This window comes from Prinia subflava, chromosome Z, assembly GCF_021018805.1.
Source record: "Prinia subflava isolate CZ2003 ecotype Zambia chromosome Z, Cam_Psub_1.2, whole genome shotgun sequence".
Taxonomy (NCBI): Eukaryota; Metazoa; Chordata; class Aves; order Passeriformes; family Cisticolidae; genus Prinia; species Prinia subflava.
The window spans coordinates 75,236,065-75,262,689 of record NC_086283.1 but is presented as its reverse complement, the minus strand read 5'-3'; the positions used below and the strand labels follow the sequence as shown (position 1 = coordinate 75,262,689).

The 26,625-nt window shown below is 38.2% G+C and overlaps 1 protein-coding gene across 9 annotated transcripts in view; it reads left to right on the top strand.

The window, feature by feature from the left end:
• The first annotated feature begins 9,205 nt into the window (after positions 1-9,205).
• The window catches only part of KDM4C (lysine demethylase 4C), a 268,042-nt gene continuing 250,622 nt past the window's right edge, over positions 9,206-26,625 (top strand). The window contains exons 1-2 of one of the 9 annotated variants that reach the window (XM_063422100.1): positions 9,206-9,443; positions 21,273-21,437. In XM_063422100.1, coding sequence (XP_063278170.1) covers positions 21,294-21,437 — 144 coding nt within the window. In that variant the 5' untranslated portion in view covers positions 9,206-9,443; positions 21,273-21,293. Of the gene's footprint in view, positions 9,444-9,528; positions 9,658-9,690; positions 9,843-21,272; positions 21,438-26,214; positions 26,301-26,625 lie in introns of those variants that run through there. The other 8 variants (XM_063422101.1, XM_063422099.1, XR_010083425.1 and 5 more) reach the window with 8 other exon arrangements.

Below are 26,625 nucleotides of genomic sequence, written 5' to 3'. Positions count from 1 at the left end.
CTCGGCAACTTTCCTCCCATTGTTTCTCTAATCATCGACCATTAACTTTATTTACATTAAATCTCGAAAGGGTCCCTGGGCACATTCAAATGCTAATGTCCAGAGTTAGTCCTTGCTTTGAGTAACTGCCGTAGAGGTGTGTGATGACCGGTGTAAGTCCTCGCTGGCACCTCTTTGCTGGCACGTAGCGTTTGACCGTTGCGAGTCCCGATGAGTTGAGCTGCACGTAGGCAGGGGCAAGTCGTTCTCACCTTCCATTTTTGGAACCCAGAAGATCAGGGAGGTGCTTTCCAGAAGTTCGTGAAACGTGCGGGTTTGAGCAGACACACACATACCTTTATATAATATATATATCACAGTTCCCAATCTATAATTATTTATAGAACATGAATTAAACAACTACATTTCCCACAGGTGTGTCTTGGGTTGAACAATGTAACCAAAAATGTGTATTCAATTTTCATCTGTTGAAACTGGTTGGGAGATACTGTTTTTTATCCCTTGTAACTCTAGGTGGGGGGAAGAGGGCAGATTCCTTCTCTTAATAGGACACCTGATAACACCAGATAAGGCAGTGCCTTCTTATCTCTTCCTCCACCCATCCTCCTCCGAGGGACATCACCTGTGGATGGGCCATTTAAGGCCTCTCACATGACTGAGAACATTGTCTCATTCCATGTGGGATGCTCCACCCAGTGGGAGGAGCCAAAGCCTTTCCATCACCATAAAACCTGAAATCCCAAACACTAATGCAGCCAGTTTTCCACTGAATTTTTGGAGGAAGACTGGACCCATCTCGCCAGCACTGGACCCTTTTTCCTACAGGACCATCTCTACCTCACATAACAACATCTGTTACTCCAGGAAGACTCATCTGGACTGCTTCCAACACCCTGACAGCAGGGTGTCAGGTCACATCTCTGACTCTGTCAGGGTTTTCTAGCACGTTTGCTTGTTTGTTTTTTGTACTATTGCATTTGTATGTTTCCTTTTTTAATATTCCTAATAAAACAACTGTTATTCCTATTCCCATATTTTTTCCTGAAAGCTCCTAATTGCAAAAAATAGTAATAATTTGGAGGGATGGCTTTTTACATTCTCCATTCCAAGGGAAACTCCATTTTTCCCTGACAGATACCTGTCTTTCCAAACCAAGACAGGTGTGAGACAGTTAACCATATTTCTTAACAGTATCTTGCATATTTCCCAGGCAGTTTAACTCCTCTAGCTGGAATAGAAATTATTCAATAAGGTGCCCTTTTAAAATTGATTTTCAGACTTTGCAGAAAAAGTTTAAGAGACAAACAAGAAGTTGTACTAATAAGAGGATGCAGATGACAACCAGTGGACAATGAGAAGCATGTAAGCTTGAACTGATCACTATAGAAAATGAGAGATGTCATATACTCTTCGGTTAACACCAGTCGCCAAGTGCTTTTGTAACACCTCTGTGCACTGAAAGGTCCCTTCTGTGTATTGATACAGTATCCCAGTTTATCAGAAGATTATAGATATATGTTTAATTACTTGATTAATCAGCTAAGACTGCTCAGATAGGGGCTCTAGCAACTTTCAGAGCTGATGCAAAGTAAGTGATACAAGCAAGAATGTGTGGTTGTGTGTCTGTGTGGGTGTGAGTGGAAGAAACACAATCTCTTCTCAGTAGGAGTAAGTTGTCGGACTGACCTAGTGGAGAAATACGCTAATTCAACATTAATACCACCCACTGTCCTCCACATTTAGTAGCAGACAGCAAAAAATGACACAATGACACTGTAAAAAACCTCAGCTTTTATATGGCAATGCCTTTGAAATGCATTATGTTTCATTATCAACATATGTCTTGGAAAGCACAGTATCTAGGTGCAGCCCAATATTGGAACATGCATGTCTGCGTTAGCAATCTTATTATTTTATTCTAATTGGGTTACTTCACCATTGCTACAGTTAAGTGATGTGTACAGTTTCCTCAGCATCTTCTTACCCCAGATCAATACTGCTCATATAGTTAGTCTTGTGCTGAAAGGGTATGTTAGAACAGGTACTGCAATACCAAGTAATTATGTTTCCTACATCTGTCACCCCTAGTAATATTATTTGCTCCTCTGTAGCTCACTGTTTCCTTCCCTAATTTATTTACACTATAATATCCCGCCAAGTGCTTTCAAGAATCTGTCTGGGGTATGCACTCTTCTGTTCATTCTGTGGCTGTCATGTAGCTTTAGTTCTCATATTTGTGAAGACTTTATCACTGAGTAAAACAGTGGATAGTTTTTTCCTTTTTGCTAATCTTTTTAGTATCAGTGATGCCAATCAAGTGTATGGATGTCCGTGGAAGAATAATTTGACTCAATCCCTTTGCTGTTAACAGACTTTTCCTGTTAACAGCCATTCTTCATTTCAGGCATAATGATTAAATGAAATGATTGCACAGATAGCAGAAACTGAAAAATCAAGATTAGCTGGTGCCACAACTCACAACAGAATTAACTGGCAACATTAAATTTCACATCTGTACTTTGCAATACATGGAAGAACACACTGAAGTGGATAAAAGACACACAAAAAGAATAAAATGCATGTTAGCTGTGTTTCAGCTGGTTAAGAATATTGCTTCTAGCAAAAGGCTTTGAGATCAAATAACAAAATTGCTTCTTTTAAAAATCAAATAAAAGGCATGAATACCCTAATTCATGTAGTAACCCTAATTTGGCAGTATCTGCTTTCAAAAACCTGCACAGTTAGCTGTCTCATTTTAACTGAAGCTCTAATTTGAGATTTTGGTCTTCTAAGTATTTCTATGATATCCTAAGATTTTGATCTGATTAAAAAAATTAGAAGCTATGCCAGCTGTGCAAGCCCCAACAAAATACCATGATATAACTCACTGAATAGCAAATAGGAATTAAGGTCTAAGCTCTGAAATTGAAATGTAAGAGAGTTGAGCTGATGAAAGACTTTGATTTTTTGCAGAACTTCTGACTATTTTTTATCTTTTCTTGGATGACCTCTGGATTGAAAACATCACTGAAATAATTGAAGTTGAAAATCATGAACTATTGTCTCTTAAACTGTTGTTACTGCCCTAGACAGATGTTGAAAAATCCCTTTATGCCTTAAAAAACAGAGTAGGGGAAAGAACCCAAGAATCTGCTCTTTGAAAATGTTATATACTGATATATAATAAGTCAATATCCAGCAGATTAATTCCACCATTGCATAGTACAAAGAAAACTAAGAAACACCCCTAAGCTCTGTCCAACATTTCAGTTTACTGTTTTTACCAAAATCTTACTAACTAGGCATATGAGATTTTATAATCTCTTATGAGGATTGGGAGTCCACACACAAATGAAGAATAATGTGATGGAAAATAACATATGGAATGTGTATACTGAAATAGAATAAGAAAAAGCAATCAGCATGAGAGAATAGAAAGACCAGAGAAAAGCTTTTCTGGAGTATTCAACACTAGTAAAAGAAAATTATCTACAATATACTTTTCTACTGGATGCATTTCTCTTCATAAATTTAAGTCATACCTATCATCCTGCAGTTAGGATCACTGATTTTAGTATTTTGCATTTGCAAAAGTCACTGTGGGCATTTTTTAAGAGTCAAGATCATCATCCAAAATGAGGATACTACTCTGTACACATCAGAAATTTTTCTGTTTTAATCCTTATCTGATTCCAGTACAGCAAATGCTACTCTTCATTGTTTTACAGATAGAAAAAAAAACATTAAAAATCAGTTAAGTGTCAGGTGACTTAATATTTTGGAGCTTCCTCTGGTGCTCTGATGTTGTAGGTTTCATCACAGAAGCATTAATGAGATTGATAGCTGTATCTAAAGCCAACAACAGCTACATCAAATCAAATCCTGTGTGAGACCAAAAATGTACTAATCCTTTTTTTTGGTTGATACATTCCAAGATCCCAAGGTTCTGAATTCATGTTGCTTCTCAGAACAATGACAGCATTAGTGCTTTGAATTCAAAAAAATTTTTTAAAAAAATTTTTAAGAAGTGTGTAGATTTCCATACTTATATGGAATAAAGCAAACAATTTGTGGACTATCAAATGAAAATCAAGTCAAAATTTATTTTAATATTTAGTTACATTAACTCTCAAAATGAATTGTTAAAACTTCAAATGTAAGAAGATTCATAAGTTTCATGTTCATTATGACTACTGACAAATTACAGCTTATTTAGTAAAAGATTCTACCTATGTAACCTGCAGCTGGATAAAATTTTTACTTAACATTTATATTAGCTTTGTACTCTTTTCCTCTACAAATGCTAACCTTTTATGGCTCCTGACAATGTCGAATTTAAGTGAAAATAAAAGTATGGAGATTTCCAGTTAGTTGGGTTTTTTTTGTGTGGAAGAAAGATACTGTAACTGTTTGTGGATGAGACAAGCAGAAGATTAGGACTGCCACCTACTGTTCTAAAATAAAGCATATTTTCTGCATAAGCAAAAACACACGAATATCCTGAGTTCAGTCCTCCAGCGATTTCTATCACTTTCCCAATACAAAGATTTTGGTTCCCCTAACATATAACCTTTTGTCTAAGTGGAATGTATTTTGGGTCTTTCCTAGTTTATAAATTGAAAGACTTTTCCACATTTTGGTGAACGGCATCAACAAACCAAATTCACAGGAATATAAAGTTACTTGGGTGAGGTATTTAGTTACAATATGTATTTGCTTTTTTTCAGGTAAACCTGTGTACATTAATTCTGTTATTTATTTACAGTGGAGGCAAGAAAAAATTCTGTGTTCTTTGTCCTTGTCTGAATATTCATTTCCACCTTGCCATTATCACAGAATTGTCTTTTATACATGTAAAACTACAGAAGCCCCTTAAAGTCACATAGGTACTGCAGACTAAGTGGACAGGTACTATGAAAATTTTTATCCAGAGCACTATTAAATATAGGTCAGAAAATAGTGTACTTAAAAGAAGAAAAGTTCATTGGCACAGAAAGGAGATAAGGTGACCTGATTATGTATTGTTAATTTTTTATCTCTTTCACACTACAGTACAGTTAAGATTCTTGACCATCCATCCAGTACTACTGGAAATCACAACTACATTTTTTCATAAATCTGGCAGCAAGAACATGACCAAGGAGAAATCTAGTGTCACCAAATAATGAACCTTTGAGTGCTCAGCTGTTCTGGCTGGGAGGCCAGAATCTGGGTCTCAGAGACTTGGTGCCTATGTAGACTTGAAATCCAATGTTTTACTCTGCAGAGACAATATGGAGTAGACTCTCTATTTCATCCTGACATTTTTGAGAAAAAAAAAGCTGTCAGCTGAAAGAAACATTGTTTCTAATGAAAGCAATTAATGTTAAATACAATAAGGTTCCCTGTATGTTTAAAATAAAATTTCAAGAGTAAGTGTAATAAAAATAGATATTTAATGTGAATTCTCAACATGGAAGTTCTATTTATGATTATCTAGTCTGACCTTTGTAAGAGGTGCATAGGTATTCCGGGAATTTCTACACGAAGCGAAAATGTTCTGAGACAGAGCACTCAAAAATACTTTTCATCTGGATAGAATGACATTATTGGGAGAAAGATACCTACCAACTATATCTGTGGGCAAATTTATCCCCTATTTGTCCTGCTAGTGTTTTTACTGTTCATCATTCCAAGTTAAAATGTGCCTAACTTCATGTCATGGAAATGTTTAACTGCTACAGAGTTCCATGAATGAACTCTGAATGAATGAATTTCCAGAACATTATGAGTTAAAAGCTTCCATATTGCTGTAAATATTTTAAAAATATGATGAAAAAGATGCAAAAACTGACAGAAGATATATAGCTAAAGAAAAAAAATAGTTTCTTCTGTTATATAACATTACCAAACTGCATACTCTTAATGAAACATACAGGCTACAGAAATTGGCAGTCACTAGTGAGAAGAAAGACTGTGGTAAAGTCTCTAAATAATTTGATGAGTGAAGATATGGGTGTTAACGTCTTTGAAATGGGCCTTAATGTATCTACTCACTTTGAGCAACAGGTTGTTGCAGAGCCCAGACAAGGGTCTGCACTTCGGAGCTTTGGGGTAAAATAACAGGCTGAAGGGGAGAATACATGGCAGGTGGTTTGTGGGGAAATATGTGATGGGTGGTTTGGGAAGGCTGTGCCTTCCTAGTATCTCGGCAATGGGGAAAGGAAGAGGGCAACACGTGGCCAGTTTAGGATAAAAGGAGGCTGAAACCTCTCTGAAACCTGAAACCCCCTGAAACCCTGAGAGAGAAAACTTTACGGACTTGTGCCACAGGGAACTCTCTCCCTTTGTTCAAATAAAGCTGAAGGACTCCTCTGTCTCCTTTTTAGATGTAAAACTCTGGCATTTGTGGATTTTCCTGACACTATTACATTTAAACAGCTAGCTTTCACACTGTGATTTGTAATTCAATGCAGCTTAACAGAAGCTGCAGCAATCTACAGAGTCTAGACAATTGCTTCAGGAGCAGGGCAAAACCTGTCTCACTGGCATCAGCGTCTCTGCTTTGGGTCAGCAGTGCTGGTATTTGCTGCCATCGCATGTGTTTCAAGAAGTACTGCAGTGTAATTCTAGAAGTGAGCATTTTGTACATTTAAAATAACTTCAGATAGCTATGTGACTGCAATGTTAAGCAAAGACATTACAGCGTAACCTTATTGCTGTCCACCATTACCCAGTGGGAAGGCATAGAAAAGATGGAGCCTCCTTGGAAAAACACAATGATCAGACAAGAAAAACATATTTATTGCAACACAGGAAATTCAGAGTATATTAAGGAAAATTTTTTCACCATGAGTGGTACCACACTGAAACAGGGACCCAGAGGTGTCATGGAAGACAAATCTGTAACTCAAACATATGTCAACTCCTCAAAGCAGGAATGGTTCCTTATCACTGTGAAAGAGAGAAAATACACTATAATACAGCAAAAAGGTTATTTTTTTTGTTCAGGGGTTTGTGCAGCCTAGATATTGCATTCATAACTTGAAACACAGGTAAGGGAACTTACAGGTTATCCTTTTCTCTTAGAGTTTGTTGTCCAGGGACCAGGGTTTTTGTACCAACTTAAAGGCATAGCCCAAAATATGAAAGGCAGGAAGAAAGTGCAGAAATGCCTCCTTAAACCTCAGTAATTAAAAGGTTCTTCCTGCCAGGTAGAACATGCCAGCAAATTCCCAGATGCTTTGAGATGCACCTGTGCAAAGTAAGGATGTACTGGAAGCAGTGCGCCAGAGCAGCTAAATAAAGCCAAAATGTTGATTTATTGGCCACACATTGCTACCTAACTATTCTGAAAAAGACCCCTGTCCTTACTTCCATCTATCAAAATGGAAACTCTTAGCTACAGGCTTTGAAAAGTGATGCCAAGGCATAGTTTTCCACAGCCACAGCACTAGGAGGATTAATGCTTTCAGACTACCCATGTGCACCCTTAGTCCATAGCTTGGGACTGCTTGAGCCAGCGGCTGTGGGAGGTTTTGGCAATACTGTAACACACACCAGGGCATTTTGTGGCCTTACAGAGAGTTGTAATCCGAAAGAAGGACACATGAGGAGAGTGTTGGCTGAATATTTCCAAGAGTTATTGCTGTACTTTCTCTCGAACAAGCACTCTGCATGAGAAATCACATTTGAAAACAATGTAAAGAAATAAATCTTTTCTGCTTCATAGTGAATTAGCAAGCATAGAACAAACAATGAGCAAATGCATTCAGCTGCACTGTTTTCCTGCAAGCATTAAACAAATATTAACCCACCAAAAGTTTGAGAAAGAAGGCAACTCCGTCTGTTTCTTCTACTCATAATCAGTGAAACAAAATTTGTTTCCCTAGGCAGAAGAGGATGATTCATTTTAGACACTGCTAGACATAATAGTGCCATACAGAGATGTTCAGAGATACAGCTGTACAAATTTTCTTAATTTACAACATTGTGTCCAAATGATAAAACAACACAAATGTCTCAGAACCCAGCAAACTTAGAGTATTAAATATGCTACCCTCCCAACAACAAAAAAAAAACACCCAAAAACCCCACAAAAAACCAAAAAAACCCCCACCACACCAAAAACCACAACAACCAAAAAAACCCACAAAAAACCCCCCAGAAACCAAAAAACCAAAAAACACAACCAGTCCAAAAATTCCTGTAATTTCAGGCTTCTTTAGCACTGAAAAAAGTATTTGACTCTCAAAGATGAATATAACTATGAGGTATAACTTCTCTTAACATAATAGGTATACTTCTTCAAGTATGGACTAAAGAGGTCTTGTCCTTCAGTCATATTCTGGTTGTTTCTTACTACTTTCTAAAACACAGCAACCAGAAGCAAAATAAAAAATTAACATAGATTACTGACAAACAAGAAAAGTCAAAGCATATCACACAGTGATTAAACCACAGACTGATTCATTTTAGCAGCAATCTGAACAGCCAAAACTACACTCTATCATGGCACTTCAGAAAGGAAAGACATCGCTTGAGCACTGTGGGCCTTTGTCACCAGAAGCAACATTAAACTTCTGGAAACAAAATCGCATTTGTACAGCAGCATGGACTGATACGGGACACTGTGGCATAGAGATTAATTAGGATAACCATGTCGACCTTGCAGCTTGCTCTGACAGATCCACCACCTATGGACCTGGAAAGTCCTGCCCGAGGTCGCAACAGGGATTTCTTCACAGAACGGGTTATTGCTGGAATCCGCTGCCAAGGAAGGTGAGGGAGTCACCGCCCCGAGGGTGTTTAAGGAAACACTCAGCGCCATGCTCTAGCTGACTTGCTGGTGTTCGGTCATACGTTGGACTCGATGGCCTCCAAGGTTTTTCCCACCTAGCTATCCTGTAATTCTGTAACAGACCGACTTTGGTCTAAGCTTTGCGCTGGCGTTTTTCCCAGGCGTGTCCCGCTGGGCACACAGGTGGCTGGGGGCCCGGCCCACAGGAGCGGGCACACCCTTTCCGGCCGCAGGAGCGGCGGATCCGCCCGAGCGCGCTGCGAGGTCGGCCTGACCGCGCTGCCACCCCCGCGCTCCGCAGCGCCGCCGCCCCGCCCGGAAGCGCGCTCGGCCCCGCCCCCGCCCCGCCACGTGACGCGCCGGGCGCCGCTCCCCGGGTCACGTGCCTGCCCCCCGCGAGCGCGCGTGCGCAGCCAGCAGCTGTCATCCGAAATCCGGGAGCGAGGAGTGCGCGGTGCCGGCAGGGCAGGGACGGGAGCGCGGCGGCGGCAGCGAGCAGGCCGGCCCTGCCCTGTCCTGTCCCGTCCCGCGCCGCATCGCCCCGCCCCGCCCCATTCCATCCCGCGCCCCTCTGCCCCTCATCCCTTCCTCCGGCCGCGCCTGCCCGCGGGAGCCTCTCCCGGACAGGTGCGGAGGGAGCGCCGCGCTGGCCCTGGCGGAGGAGGTATCCGGTTGCGAGAGCGCCGGGGGCGGGCGGGGTAGGCGGCGAGGCTGCCGAGGCGGGTCGGGCCAGGCCAGGTGGGAGTGGGGGTGCACGGGGCTCCCGGCGGCGGGGCATCGCCGGGGCGGCCCGGGGCGGGGCGGGGCGGCCGAAGTGCCCCGGGCAGCTCCCGCAGGCGTGAGGAGGACGCGGCAGCCCCCGCGCCGGGAGGAGATGGGTGCGGGGGCTCCGCGCCGCGGGCGAGAGGGTGGCGGCTGGGAACGAGCTGAGGAAGCGAAATCGGCGGGGGAAAGTGGGAGTGGGAAAGTGGATCTCGCGTTCCTGCTCGCGGCCGGCAGTTCTGGGTCGGGGCTGCCGGTGGGAGCTCTCCGGGAGGTCGGGCGCGTTCTCCGCCTGTTCGAAGTGCGTGGACGGAGTGAATTAGAGCTTTACCTCTCGGTCTCTGTCAGGGGTTTGATGAACTTGTTGGGGGCGTTCCAGACGGTCTCTTTTTTGGTGCACTTCGTTCTTTCCTGCATGTAACTAAGACTTCGGATTTGTGTGCTTAGCGAAGTACTGAGTTAAGCGGCTGTTCCACATCTTGTCCGTGGTTATAACACACTTTCGAAGATGGTTTTGGGATCAAGTCTCTGTGCCGTGGTAGTAGTCTTCTCTTACTGAGCTTTTTTCTCCTCTGCATTTGATTTTAGCTGGGAAAGTGGAGTGCAAAGTGTGTGCAAAATATTATATCTCATGGGTTAACTACTTTAGGAAAAATACTCGTATGTTCGTGTGTTTTTTAGAACAAATATACTAGCTCAGAGAACAAGCGACATTTATTTTTTACTTTGTAAAGCGCAGATTTATGATTCTTTGCTGAGAATTACCAACTATAGGAACTGAAGTTACCATTTAGTGGCTACTAAAACCAGCACCTTTTAAGCAGAATCACTTTTTCCACAAGAAAGAAGCTTAGTGGCAGCAATGCAGTGGGTTTTTTGTATGTTTTTACTATAAAATTTGACTTGGGCTTTACCTTTATTTTTCCTTATACTGTCATAAATAGCTGATAGCATTGCTTCAGAGAAGTGATTTCCAAACACAAGAAAATGGAAAACACAAGCATGATTTCTGTTTCAGTAGTTGTTATGAGAGTAAACTGAACTACTGACCCTCATGCTAGTTTTTTTCTCAGCTTAGGTTTGGAGTGCTGTTGGTGCTAGCAGTTTCCTGTCTAGGGAGTGACCCTGGAAACAATATGGATCACCCAAATATGTGGACGTTGTTAAACAGCTGTTGGATCAGAGTTGGAATAATGTATATGAGAGGACAGTCTTGGTCAGTGTTTGTTTTAGAAAAAACAAATCTGATTTGGTCTCTGTTGTCTTTATTTATTTTTTTAATGGTAAATATGATAAAAATAGGAAAAAATTTCAAATCTTGTAAGTTTTACTCTTCAGGCATTGCTGAATATTGCATGCACTATTTTTTATCTCTTGAAGTTATTTCCAAACAAATGAAATAAATAGTTCTGCACTAAATCTGAGTGCACAATCAGTATTGCATTCAAATAATCAACTTATGTTGCCAACTGCTCATTATTAGACTATTCCTAAGGTCATATTAGCAAACATAGTAATTATTAAAAATACAATTTTATACTTAACTATTGTAAAAGACTGGGATGACTAGATTATCAATTAAGTACTTCTGGAGTTTAAGCAGCTCTTAGTTGTTCTGATTCTGTTCTGCAAGTAAATCACTTTGATATTGAATTTTTTTTCTTAGTTTTCTTTTGGTGAGATATGTTTCATCTACATTATGCTGAACAGAATGTGAGTAGGGTTGTGGTGCTGTTAAAGGTGATATTTTCATCCTACTACCTCCAATGTAAATTAAAAAAGCCTCACCCTAACAACTATTGAAACATGAATTTAGTATACATGGAGCTTCAAAGAGATGATGTATTACTATAATTCTGTCAATATAAGGTATTTGCAAGATACCTGAATGATCACAGGAATGGTTCAAAAAGTGGTGTTCTGAAATGCTAAGATTTTAGTACTTCTCTAGTAAAAAAATCTCCACAGTCACTTGGTGGTTCGATAATTCATATCTAAAAATCAGCAAGTGATGTGATGAATTCTTTTTTTTGATTTTTGTTTAGCATCATGGAAGACCCATAGGATATTTTGAAGATAAGCAATATTTTATACTTCGAGTGTAATCAAATCACATAATGAAGGTATTAATAAGAGTTTGCTGGTCCAATATCCCAATATTGGTTATAAATAAACTATTATTGTAGTTCTGTTATACGAAGACTTACAGTTTACTTCAGGTTTCATAGGTGGCATTGTATGTCATAATTAATTCTGCTGTAGGCTTGCCCTTTCCTCCAACTTCATTTCACGTGTTTAACATTGTGGAATTGCACACAGCTGTTGAGTTTTTGGCTTTGTCTGTGTGAGTAGTTGTACTACTGAGTTATGAAAGTACTTGTTTTTATCTGTAATTCTGCTTATGCCCAGCATTTGTGAGACAGGATATTTGGGACAATATACTTGGGACACTAAGGACAGTATGCCCTGAAAACTGAGGACAGTCTATATAATCATTATAATCTATATAAGCAAAGATTAGAAAACATGTCAGGATTTTAAATTTAAGGTATTAAAGTTGCCAGAGTTAAAGTTCAAAACACATCTCTTAGTGAAAACTGATTCCTAGAAAAAATCCTAGAAAAGTCTAGTCAGTTTCATTGACAGATGCAGATATTATAGGGAACTTTCACAAAGAAAATACACTCCATCTCCTTTGAGACATTTCTGCCAGTAAAATATAGAGTCACTCAATAGGATTGTTGGGATTTAGCTCATTACACCTGTGATATCCTGCTAGATTTTCTCTAATAAAATTAAAACACTAGGTATTAGCAGGTAGCTTGTCTCTAAGAAGACCTAGATAAATACTTAGATTCATGGCAGATATTGTATGACAGACACTACTGTGCTGAGTCAGGTTTTGTTTCACTTTCACAGTTTATTTATTTGATTAAAAAAGTGTATAAGTTGCCAAAATGGTAAATGAACCAGCCTATGGATTTGGAGCTGGATAAGTTGTCTATAATTATAAACTGTTTTGAAAAACAGTAGTTTCCATTTGAAATTTAATTGGGGAAAAGTGTAAAAATCTGTAGAGTAAGCAACAAATAAAGACATAAAAACAGAAAAGTGGGAGAAACTCAAAGTTTTAGAAATCAAACTCTTCATGTCTGTGTTTGACTTGATGGAAGTATTTGTAGTATTTGATTTGAATAAATCATAAATATTTCAAAACTGAGATAAGTAAAATATTTAAAACTTGGAAAAACAATAACAGAGGAAAAAACATTTTCTTAAGTGATTTGTTGCCTTCAAAGTTGTAGTATGGCTTATACTTACATGAATTGGTGAAACTTCTAAACTCAATGTTCTTTTGTTGTCCCCGTGAAAATCTTGCTTGGATTTATTATGATGGAGGTCTGTGCAGCGTCATAGAATATCCTGGGTTGGAAGGGACACACAAGGACCACTGAGTTAATCTCCTGTTTCTGCATAGGACCATCCCAAAAATCACATCACGTATCTGAGAGCATTGTCCAAACGCTTCTTAAACTCTGCCAGGCTTGGTGCTGTGACCACTTCCCTGAGGAATCCATTCCGGTGCCCAGCCACCCTCTGGATGAAGAATCTTTTCCTGATATCCAACCTAAACCTCCCACAATTTCAGATCATTTCCTCTGTCCTGTCACCAGCGGGAAGAGATGGGTGCCTGCCCTCCTTTCCCCTCATGAGGAAGTTGTATCTGCAGTGAGGTCTCAGTCTCCTCTTATCCGGGCTGAAAGGGACAAGTAGCCTTAGCTGCTCCTCACATGGCTTCCCCTCAAGGCTCTTCAGGGTTGAGCTTGTTCCTTTTGTCTGATATAACATTGTGGGTTAGGGCCCTGTAGTTCCCAGATACCATTCCATTAGCTGGTCTGCCACTGATGTTAAATGGTATGTCATTTCAGGGGCCTGGGATCAGTTCAGAGTGAGGAGCTTTTGGTCATGCAAGCTGACCATCTGTGTGGTTTGCTTTAGTGTGCATGCTTTTAGTCATAACGACAGGAAGGCATGACATTCCTGGCTATGGCCTGGCCGCTGGGTATTGGGTCCCTGGTAAATGAGACCAAAATTGAGGGCAGGGGAATTGCATAAAGTCTTTGGATTACAAAATCCTTTATGAGAGTGGAAGTGCTCACAGTGAAGGTGAGCTTTTCTACTGGTGCAGAAATGCAGTTTCAGATGTTGCACAAATAAGCAGCTTTAAGAGAAACAAGTACATCTTTCTGTTTCTCTGGTTATAGAGCCTCATTTACATGTTTGGTATTTTTTGTTTGTTCTTTTTCTCTCCCCCTCATGCTGTCCTTGTTCAGCTTCTAATAAAGGATTTGCCATTTAGTGGTTCCTTGGGAAATTATTATCGCACTTACTGTAGCATATCCCTGAAAAAAAGATGTATGTTTTGATGTTAAGGACTTGTGAATTCCAAGCTATAAGGATATCTCTCAGGAGGGGACCTGTTAAAGGACTTAATTAAATGCCATAGAGGCAGAAATGACAGGCCTACTAAAACTGCTTTAAAAAGTGCTTAACTGGAAAGGAGTTCACATCTACTACCTGTGATTTCCAGCTCAAGCAATATTATGGGCTGCATTAGTAATGAATATTTTTCTGAAATTTTAGGTACTTGTAAATGAGCTTTTTGAAAACTGAGAACTAGGCCAAACCACTGTCTGGACTCTGTGAGGACTACATCCAAGTTTGAAAATGTTACACCGTTGTGTGAATTTATAGTTTAGTTGCATCTTTAAATAGTGCTTTCAGCTTGGATATTCTTTTCCCTTGATTCCAGTAATTTACTGGAACTGGTAGAGATGCAGAAATAGGATGATCAGAAATATGGAATGGATTTTCTGCAGTGAGACTAGAAGTTTTCATCTTAGGAGAGAGATAGACTGCATGAGACCATGGTAATGATCTGTAGGTCCTGTATGGTCTGAAGGTAAAAATGAGCAGTTAGGTAATTGTTCTTAGTATGCACATGAGCTGTGAGATGACATTAAAATGTAAAATATTCATACACAGAAGATTTATCACTTAACATATTGTTGACTGTAGAGCCCTTCATCATGAAATGTTTTGGGTGTTAAACGCCTAGAGAGGTTCAAAATCATGGGAAAAAAAAATCATCAAACTCTGCAAAATGCAGTAATATCATCTGTATTTAAGGATTCCTTGGTATGTACATTGCTGAAGAATGAGATGGTATTCTGAAATGTATATTATAAGCTATCTTGACACTTACTCATATCTAGATACCCGCTGCTAGCAATTGTGGAGATGTGGAGACTAGTTAGGTTCTTGATAACTTGCTTTTGCCATTGCTGGAGGCTGGTACATGCTGCTTCCAGTTAGGACTATGGATTTCATACCTGTGTTTTCATTAATAAAAGTAGAAACTCTTGAATCATGGGTTGCAGATAAAAATGAGAAAAATACTTTTTCCTGTAGTTTTTTCTTTTTTTTCCCTTGCCCTTTGTCCCAGATCACTTATTTCAAGATGTTTTTCATGCTGTGAGCCTGGTGTGGGAGAAGAATGTCTACAGAATGAATTCAGGTCATTTTTTTTGTTCAAAATTTATGGGCTCAAATTAAGCCCATTTATAGTTTTGAAATGTTGTTACTGTAAGGTAGTACCAGACACAGAGATGTGAACTTGAAATGAAGATTGCAAATTACTCAGCGCTTTGTAGTAAAATAGAGGTGGTTGCAGGATCTTCAGAATATGGTTATTGTATGGAATATGGAAACCAGATTCCTGGTTATTAAGTTTGTATAATGTATTAAAACCTTCTAATACTCCTAACATTTATAAACTTTACTCTTTCTGATGATGGTGTATATCTGAGGAATACATACCTAGCCATGAAATTTGGCCTCATATCACAAATAGAAAGCATTATGTTTCATATATTTAATTCCAGCATTAATACAATCAAATAACCTAAGTGACAGGTTTGGAATTCCTGATAGGATCTCTTTTGAAGCCAGGTAGGTAAAGTAGGCAGGTGTAATTGCCTGCACATTTACTGTTGTTAAAGGAACAATTCAAACATAGGTATGCAAACCCAAAAACTGTTTATATGCTCAGTAACAGTTGAACATGCAAACGTGAACTGTGCTTTTATGTTTGGAGTTATCTGAAAGTGCACTAATGCAGTATTTTGGGTTTTTGAATTTGCTTTGCTGAACAGTACAGGGAGCTGGATGGTACCTACTTACAGGATATGCTGACAACTTTTTAAAAATTATGAATCTACCCATGGAGGTTTTACTAATAAATAAAATGGCTGCTGAAACTATTACAGATTAAGTTATAATTTTCTTCCACTTGTTTTCTTTCGAGCTTGTGCAGAGCTGGTGGTACAAACATGGTTATTTTGCAAAACAGCCTTAAAACAGAACAAAACAAAAAAAAAGCTGGAGCTTCCTGTGCATGCTTTTCTTGGGACGAGCTTATTTTCTCATTATCTACTGAAAAAAGTTCCCAGGCCAAATTATTTGTCAAATGTTTGTTGTCCTGGAGTTAGTGTGGGTGAAAATTTGCAAAAAAAAAAAAGGAAAAAACGTGTTTTAGTTAATTTATTTGTAAGAAGTTGTGACCTTCAGAGATTTGATTTTTTCCTAACTTCCTTCTACTTTTTTTCTTTTGCTGGAGTTTGCTTGATGTAATTTGTTTAATTTAGATACTGGAGTAGAGCTTGTGGACATTGCAATTTTATGTATTAGAACACACAGAATAAAATAATCTTATCTTTCAAAATATGAACACATTTATTTTATGGTGCAGTGGCTTATAGTTATTTATTGCTTTTCCATGTTAGCTAATAATTTTGTCTATAGTAGAGTAGATGTATGAGTCTGTGCTTTTTCTTTTTTTTCAACCGTGCTTTCAGTAGAGGGGATGCCCAAAGTGGGCAGTCAAGAGATGCCCTCCAGAAAGCAGCTTTGGAAGAACTGTTTTGTCACATCTTGTGTAGTCTGGAGCCAGAAGGTTTGGATTCCCTGCTCATGATGGGTGGATTTCACAGTACTAGTTAGTTTATTTTACATTAGAAGCAAAAAGAAGTGTATAGCCTTTGGAGCACAGTATTAAGGCAGAGAGAGAATATTGTAATGCTGAAAGCTGGTTTAGTGTAGTGAAAGCTACAGGTTTTTGTGCCCTTTAACTAAATGCAAATTAACAGATGCTGTTTTTCTAGTGTGTTTCATTCTGGTTTAATATTTTCTAGTTGTGTGAATTGGTGTCTTGCTTGTAATTTGATTAAACACAATTGTTTAGATTTCTGTAATTGGTATCAACTAAATGGAACTTGGAAGATGGTTTCCAGTTCTGGAAATAATATATTCTGCATTCATCTGAGGGCATTGAAGATTCTGCATGGAAGAGCAGTGTTTAACTGATAACACTTCATCCAATAAATTTTATTTAGTATTCTGACAGCTGTAAAAGCATGGGAAGTTGTGAACGTTACAAACAGTTCAATGTTTTGGGAGTGGAGACTGGAAATTGTAGCTGCCTGGTACTGATTTGTAAAGGTAAGCTTTAGTTGACTGTCGAGGGCTGTAGAGGTCCTTCCCTTGTCTTAGGATGTAGAAGAAACAATTATGTAGATTTTGCAATTACCAAAAAACATGTGGAATAAAATGTGTTACCAAGCATGTAATATACACTTCTGTTCTTTAGGTTTGTTACGTCTATACAAGCCATGCACTTCAGATTTTGCAGGATCTGTTTAAAACAGCACTTTTGCTGTCATCATAACTAGTGAAATGCATTTGCATCTTGGATTATGTAAATAATTGTAGCATTAATGAGATTTCATCTTGCTGTATGTGAGCTTTTCTAGTGTTGAACTCGGGTAGTTTTAGTTTGTCAGTTTTCTGGGGCTGCATATTGGCATAGATGTGGATGACTGAACTTTGCTGACCTCATGTTTTCACTTCTGCCGTATTATGACTAATGTAGCATTAATATTTTCCTGACTGATGATTGGAGGGTTTTAACAAGGCCTAACAATGGCTATAAACTTTTCAAAAGAAGGATCAGGTTTTTTAACCTAGTTATTAGCTAGATAGCTAAGCTTTTTAGTTGGCATCTTTGGACAAACTACATGCTTGTCTTTTATTTAAATTCTGAGTTTAATCAGACACTTTTAGAACGTAGGCAGACTACTTGGTCACCAAGAAATTGAAGGTTTATAGACTAGCTGTGGAGTTTATTGGATCAGGTGCGTAGCTTGGGCTTGTTTGGCTAAAGCTTTCCCACGATTAGCTAAAAAGCTTCTTTCAATGTTACATAAAGTACTAATGCATGATAATTTGAGTGTGGTTTGTTCACATTTATTCTCACTACGCTTTGTTTTTGTAGGTAGTTATGGGCATCTTCTTCAGCGTGCAGTACTGTCTTGCAAGAGGACTGAAAATATCTGATTACAATGCTGATATGAAGGACTTAAAATAACAGTAAAATTTCCCTGTGTACATATTACTTGTCTTTCTATTTCATAAAGTGCAGCCTGGGCATGTTTGCCTTCTTTTTATAACCATATTTACTAATATTTTGCACATTTTCATTGTGCAGTAGTAAATAAAAGCTCTGCAAATTTTATTTCTTAGGTTGTACAGCTTTGTAATATCACAAAATAGGTATCTATACATCTAAGTGCAATAATTAAGTCAGCAATAATATGATTACCGGGTGGATTTTGCATTAGAATGGTCTCTAGTAGTTGTGATTGTGTCTGCAAAAGAACCTCTGAAGGCCTCTTGACTATTACACTGGAGGATATATTATGCTCTCTTGTCTTAATGGTTTGGCCAGGGTATAACTGCGTTCTTGCATGTGAGAAAAAAAACAAAAGTAGGCATTGTTTGGAGAAAGAATGTAGGACTATGGAGTTCCACAAAGTCCTTGAAAGAGTTTCACATTGTGTTAGATGTTAATAGAATTGAATTGGAAGGCAAACATTTTCTGATTTGTAGCATAGTGTTATTTTTTGTGTTAAATTTAGAGCCTTTAACTCAGTACTTGTGCTTACTGTTTCAGATTGGTGTTTGAAATGAAGAAATGCAATAATGAAATTGTAAAACAGGTTTAAGAAGTTACAACTGATAGGTCATATTTGTAAAAAAGGTGTTGAATTACTAAGAAATCATAAAATTAATAGAAACATCTAATGGACTTCTAGCGTAGCAAATTCTGCATAGCCTTTATGATCTTTCTGCCACTTAATCTAAAGATGTTATACAGTTGAATCTTCTCAAAGAGTTTTTGCAAACATTGTGCTTATCAAGGAGCAGCTTTACCCAGCAACTTAATGAGCAGGTGTTTTTAACTGAGGAAAAAGGGTTACCCAAGAGCATGGATTGAACAGTTTATTTCTGCTGAAAGTAACAGCTGGCTGGTTTGTGTGCTCATTGCTTAGGGGCCTGGACCCTAAGATAGATGTAAGCTGGTAGAAAAAAAGATCTGTGAAAAGCAGGATTAGTATTTTTTACACTGCAATGAAGCTGGGCAAAACTTCAGCCTTTCCAGTGCTCTACACGTCTTCGTAATTAGTTGAAAATCATTAATTGTGCTTGTGATACAGATCATAAGCATCACTGATGTTTCATCACAGTATGATACGTTACATCCTTGATCCTGGTCTTAGTTACGGAGAAATAAGGGAATAATCTTGTTAGTATCATCACAAACGGGATTTTAAGAGTCTGGTAGCCAGGCAAGAATGCTGATGTGTGACTGTGAAAGTTAGCATGAGTTAATAATAGTTTCTTAGTTCGATTAACAATCTTTAACTGAATTTCTTCATTGTGTCTAAGTGCCAGAATATTCAGTTTATTTGGTACATGGCTGTTTTTAAAGCAGCTCATCTACTAAAATTGATGTATTTTGGTGAGATGTTTTGGTTAAGTGGAATTTTTATCATAGTGATTTATGCCGTAATAACTTTGTTATGGCTGGTGCTTGAAAACAGACATTGGCCAAAATAATCCTGCAGTTTTTCTCATAGCTGAACCACTTGGATATGACTTTTTCTTAGCTCCTTACCTTTTTGTGTAAGGAATATAGGAAATCAGTTGTATTTCAAACTTTTACTCCTTCACATTAAAAGAAATTAGTTCCAAAGAAGAGAGAGCCTCAGGCTTATAGGAAATGCTTATTGACACTGTGGTTTTTTATGCTCCTCACCCATAGAGAAAATGAGGATTAGAAGGTTAATAAGAGGCTTCCTTTTGACACTGACTTTTATATGCATAATTTAATTTCATATGTTTACATAGCAACTGAAAGTTAATTAGTAAATCAGATTATGCTTTTGGAAATGAGCTTCATCTATGATGTAGTGAAAGATAATGCAGGTGACATCTGACACTGTGTGCTTGTATGAGTTGGCAGAATTAATGCTAATCTGTGTGTTTAGCTGGTACAGGGCTAAAGGATAAGAATTCAGGATAATATTCAGGATAAGAATGCTGATAACACATTGATGTTTTGGTTGTTGCCAAACAGTGCTTAATCCTAATCAGGGACTTTTCAGTGTTTTGCACTCTCCCAGTAAGGAGATGCACAAAAACCTGGGCAGGAATTGACCAGAAGATATCACCCAAACTGGTCATTCTGAAGGGCTGTTCAATACTACAGAATGCCATGCTCAGTATAGAACATGGTTGAGTTACCCAGAAGGTGGCTGGTTGCACTTTGTATTGTGTATCACCTGGGCTTTTTTGGGTTTTATCTCTCTCTTTCTCTATGATAATAATAAATAAAAAAAAATTACTTTTTTAAAATTACTAAGCTGTTCTTATCTCAACTCCTTCCAGTCTTCCTATGAATGGGGAAGTAAGTGATCAGGTGTGTGGTGCTTAGGGGTTGGCACCCAGTGTTTGGCATGAAGGGTTGAGGTAACCACAGATCTGATCAGAGCATGTTGGAAGAAATTTGTTACAAGCAGTTTTTTTGTAAGATTAGTGAAGAATTCTGTGAATGGCAAATGGTGGTGATTTATACTTGGAAACAGGATACCTGATCTGAAGATAATGTATATCTGTCACTTGCCCAAAGATCAGTCCTTTCCTGAGTAGTGTATCCTGGTATGAAATAGAAATGACTTTTTCTTATGCTCAGCCTCAATATAGAAATGAAAATCAGAGGAAATGCTTATTTTATGTGTATAGCTTATTCACTTTTTTCTCTGTTAAAGTTTTCAGAGTGAGCAGGAGTATACTCCTGTTGTTAAGCTGGTGATGGTGAGAACTAGGAAATCCAAGTGCCCTTCCTCTGTACTTGCAGTGTGAATGGGAAGTGACTAATTGGTTTTCTCCGTTTACTAAATGGAAATAGTGATATTTTGTCAAACACATAGCTTTATTACTCTGGGTTATGCCTGTGTAACGTTACTCTCTAGACAGAGAATGTGCAGGTGGATCTACAGAGGAAGATGCTAGGTTAACTTGAAGAAATGTGCTGTAAAAGCAGAGGTATGGACTGGAGAGTGTGCATGTCATCTACAATAGTGTTTCTGTTGGGTAAAAGCTGAATATTCTCAAAGGAGTAAGGATAAAAAGTAAACATGTGTTTGTGCCTTTTATACTAGCCTGGGGAGGTAATTGTAGATACTTTTTTCCTGTTTGAAACCATATATGTTGAATGTCAGAATTGGTTTTACAGATTATTCTCTACAGTGTATGATTTTTTTTTTAACAGCTGGATTGAAATTGGACCAGAATGGCTGCTGTTATCTCAGATAGTCCTCCAAACCCAAGCTGCAAAATCATGACTTTTAGGCCTTCAATGGATGAATTCAGGGAGTTCAACAAATACTTAGCACACATGGAATCACAAGGTGCTCATAGGGCTGGAGTTGCAAAGGTAAACATCTATAACATAGAAGAAAAATGCTCCTAATACCTGATCTCCCATTATTTGTGTTTTGCTGATTACAAAAATGACCTTTTTATTATTTTTTTTTCCAAATGATTTTCAATGAGTAGGTAATGATTTGTTACTATTTCAAGAAAGAGCTTTTCAATGTCTCTAATATTTCATGCAGACTAATGAAGATGTTGTATAGTGTTTTCTCTCTAACTGTAAATGGTTTACAAGTTCACAATGGCAAAATAGGATCTCTTTCTAAGTAGATTGAAACTATTTTTTGTCAAATTAGAACAAAGCAGGGAGTTGACAGTATAAATTAAAGTAGTCCTGATATACCTGGTGCTGAACCTGGGTGTTTTAGGGTTGTGTAAAGCTTTTCTGGAGTAAATAATCCCACTTCATTATTGTGAATGTAAAGATGGTAAGTCAGTGTTTGAACGGAAGTAGTTTTCTTTTTAATGGTGATTGCGTTATGTTCTTGTTAATGAAAACTGCAGGCACACTAATTGTGGGTGTATTGCTTTTTGAACAATGGCACATCCAGGACCTTACAGCAGGAGTTCCTCCCCTAGCGGAGAGTGATTGTCAGAGGTTCAGTCTGATGTAATTTAGCCATACATCATAGAATTGTTTATGCTGTATCTGTTTTGCTGCTTTTCAAACCAGCAGAAACTACTGCAGGTCTAGGAATACCAGCTTAGTTGTTGTAAGTACTCTGTGGGAATAACCATTTCCATCACTGGGTTTTGAAGCTAATGTTGCATGGTTGAGACATTTAAAATCTGAGAGAGAAGGGGCAAAATGTAAAATTCTTAGTTTCCCCCCTGCCCACTCCTGCCTCCTGCTCCCTTGAAACAAAGCAAAACTGAACTCCTCACTCTTTGAAAATCTCGTAGGTTGGTTTTTTTTTTTTAACTTCAGCCGATAAAGTACACGGGTTATATTCTCAAACTTTTCTCTGCAAACAGAACTAGAAATGTGTAGAAGCAGGCAACAGTGGAAAGCCTGGGCTGATTTTTTTCCTATGCTCAGCTGTGTTCTGGAACCTATTTGTCTGTATGGGAACGATGTGTTGATTATTCCTTTAATCTTGAACAGTAGACTTCGTTGTGGTGCTACCTTCTTGCTTGGCTGAGCAGCAATTAAAGCATCTCTTGGTGTTTTCAGTCTGCCAGGTACTTGCAACACATTACTAGGTTGTCTTGAGAATTTTATATTCTGTTTTTTACTATATTTAGATAATATCTCAAAAATTTATAAATAAAAATAAACCACCGAAGTATTTTTACAAACAAATCTTGTCAAGTGATTCATACTGGAAAAGTTTAAGGGACATTTTCTGAGTTTTGGATATTGGTTTAAAATAACAGGAAAAAAAAATTCTGTTTTGATAGTAATAGAAAATTAAGATACAGGATAGGTATCTTAAAAAATAGGTTTATTTTTTTTTCAAGTCCAGGATGTACAGTCTCAAGTGTGAATGCAGGAAGAATAACGACTGCCAGAAGAACTGTATGCATTTGCAGAAACAGTAATTTAAGCTCTAAACAGAGAACACAACCAGAGTAGGCTTACACAACACATGGGTTAAATGTGAACGTGTAAGGGAGGAGATCTGTTACATGCGTAGAAGAATATGTGTGTGTAAATGGGGATGAAATTACCATAATGCTTGCACATATTGAAGGAAGGAAGGAGTATGGGAAATAAAATGTTAAAAAAACTGCAGCCACCACTGAAGCTTCTACTGCTATGGCTGAACCAAGTAATTAAGGTACTAGACAAAAAATATCAAACCATTTCCAAAGCAGGTAATGTACTGTGGCCTCCCTTGAGCGAATTGGCAAAAAAATGGCCATTAGGGTTTTGAAAGTATGAAATGAGCTTTAGGCATAGAGAATCTATTTTAGTTTTTCTGTTACAGAGGATTCTATACTTAAAAAAGAAGACAAAGGCTGAAAACAATAGGACGAATGAAACAAGGGACACTGATAGATTAGTTGTCTTTACTGGAGAATGAGGTGTTTTGAAAACTCAGACTGCATTAATACAGAGCAAAGGAGTTAAATTAATTTGCAGTCACTGGAAAGTAGAAAAGTAATTTCAGAGCACTGTGCTAAAAATAGATACTGGCAAGTGCAAGAAAAACATATTTCAGATGAGTTGGGAAGAAATAGTTACATAGAAGTAGTAGCCAGTGCCATTCAGAATCAGATCGATGGGAGATTACCAGTATATGAAAGAGGGTTTAACAGAAATGTATGTGCTGATAGCACTCTGCATTAATCTCAGTAGTACTGATGTGGAGTCTTCGTGCAGGAGACGGCCTGGTATGACTAAGACATCCCTATCTACAACTGCATGTTTATCACACTAAATGATACTAGACTCTATTAATATGCTTAGGATCTTTGATAAATAAATAAATATGTAAATGAAAAGGCCTTCCCTTAGGTTTTTCCTTTTTCATATTTGAGCATTCAACAACGTGGTTAATGAATTTCATCTAGGTTGCTCCCATTGAGTAAATCTAACTTACTTGACTTTGAAGAGGCTATTTTTACTAAAGGAACTGTGAAGAGGCTGTAGTGGGACAGGTCAGTGGTAAAAACAGAGCCATAGTCATTATTTTCAGCTGTTATACTTGCTACCTGTGTGTTGCTTTGAATATGATATATTATCATCTTCAGTCCTTGTCCTCATCTTCATTAGAAAATGCAGATTCTTTGGGGCAGGAAGTTTGTTTTTATTTTCTTTTAAAATGGTTTTTGCATATCAGTCCCCACAGAATTCACTAATGAGCACTCTAATTACAACAGTAATAAACATACTCCAGTTAGCTGGAAGGGGATATTTTGAACACAAATATTTTTATTGCTTAAAGCACGCTGACCTTGAACTAAATAAGATAATGCAAATTTTGCTTTTCAGTATTCATATATTTGAGCCAAACCTCCAACTTCATGCTTAATAATCATGAAAATGGAAATCTCTATGCACATATTTGATTTCTATGCATATATTCTGAATGCATGATTTCTCTGCTTCCAAACTAACATTTTGTATTTTGCTAATCTACATAGAATTTAAGAAATAAGTAGGAATCACAAGATGATTGGATTATTTTTTTTTCTACAGAAGTGAACAACACTAAAACCTACTAAGTGGTTCTTGTACGCAGTAGTCCTGTGGAAGTTGAGCAGGAAAAAAGGAAAAGAGAGAGTTGCATCTGTGAAAAATCTAGATGAAAACACCTGTTTATGTATAAAATAAAAACATTAGCTATGGAAGTATGTTACTGTTAGACTTCCTTTGGCTTGATGTTTGTCTTTCACTGTGTGCTTTTAGCACTGATGGTCTTGATTGGATTTCTTTGGACTATTTGAGTACATTAACATTACAATATGCCTATTGGCAATTGTTTTCTGAAGGTAGCAAATGATCTTAGCATCTATCTGTTTCAGAATTTTATTACTTTCATGGAGAGATGAAACAGTGAAATTTCTAATGGACATTTATGGATGGAATCCCAAAATGCTTGTAAGAAAACAGACTAGCTGTGCAGCTTAAGGACTGCCTCATTGTGATCCCCTAATTAAAAGTATTAGAGAGATACCTCTGCCTAAATTAAGGTCCAAACGAGAGCATAATCTGAGGTCAAAGTATGGATTTTGTTTAACAGTAAATGAGAAAGAGAAAGAAAAGGGGAAGAGAAAGGGAGTGACAGGTTGAGTAGAAATATCGCCTCCATGGTTTCCGATGAGATCTTCACCACCTTCTTCTGATCTTCTTGGTGGTGAGGGTCCCCCAAAAACCTCAGAATTCAGTAGATTAATACACTTTTGGGCTAGGTGGGAATGCCCAGGTAGCTGACCCTGTGGTGGGGGCAAGTTTGATACTGGCTCTTGCAGCAGACTCTGGATCTGTTGAATCCCTTTGCCTTAGGAAGGAGTCTGGGTGTGCTTCAGATGTCTTTGATGGCTTATGACGCCTCCTCAGCTGCTTCTCATGTGAATGCCCTGTGGATGTGGCTGTCCAGGGGTTGGGGGGATTTGCAGCTGAGCCACTGTGAGTAAGGGAGGATGGGTGCTCACTCCGTCTGACCAGAGATTATGCCATACCCCCAAAACTTCTCCTCCTCCCTAGTGGAGGAGTGTGAGAAACCTGGCCTCAGCAGATGGGCCTGTCTGCTATGGCCTCTCCCCCCCCAAACCAAATCAGAGCTGGTTTTCAGGACAGCTGCTGGGTTTGATTTTCTTATGAATGCCTTCTGCCTCAGCCTTGCTTACTTCTCCCTAAACCTGAGCTAATTGAACAATAGTGTCAGTTGAAGTATAATATGTTATTTCAAGTTTCCTTGGGTGCTTTAACTCACAGTCCAAAGTTCCAGGCATATTCAGGGAAGGGTGGTCTTCGCTGGGCACAGCTTCTATATAGAGTTTTACCATAATGGGGTAAAAGTCCTTGAAAACAGTGTTTAAGTCTTTAACTATGAAATTTCAGTCTCTCATGCTGCCTGTAAATTATGGATTAATTATTCAAATAATAGAATTCACTTGCTGCATGTTTATAAAAACTTTCCTACTTTATTGTAAGATACTTTAAAAGTTTCCAAGCCAGTGATTGTGGAAATTTGATTTGAACATAGCAGAAGAATGAAAACAATGAGTGCATAAAAAACCGTGTCATTAAGCCTTTGGACAAGTAAAAGCTCAAAAACGAAACCAGACCAAAAAATTTATATATATAATTTTTTGTTGCTCTGTTTTAGAAGTGATACAGTTTCACATCAAGAGTTACCTGTTTTCTGCTGAAATAATATATGCAAGAAATGTTCAGAATTGTTAAAGAGCACTGGTATGACTACAAGCTTCTTTGAAATTCTTAATGATTTTTTTTGCTAACACTTTAAATCTGCTGAGTTTTGTAGACTGAGGGTAGTTCTGTGGTATTTGAAATAAATGTGTTATCTTTACAGCTGGTTAATCTGCACATAGCTTTAATCTTCAATTATGAGGATTAAATAATGTAATTATAAAAGCTAATGTATCTAAATTAGTGCACACTCTCATTGTAATAGAGTTGTACCCTTAGTTTTGTAGGGAGTAAATTGAACAGGTTCTGAAATCTAAACCAACTGTATTTTTTCGCTGTTCAGTAAAGAAATATAGTTATACTTACT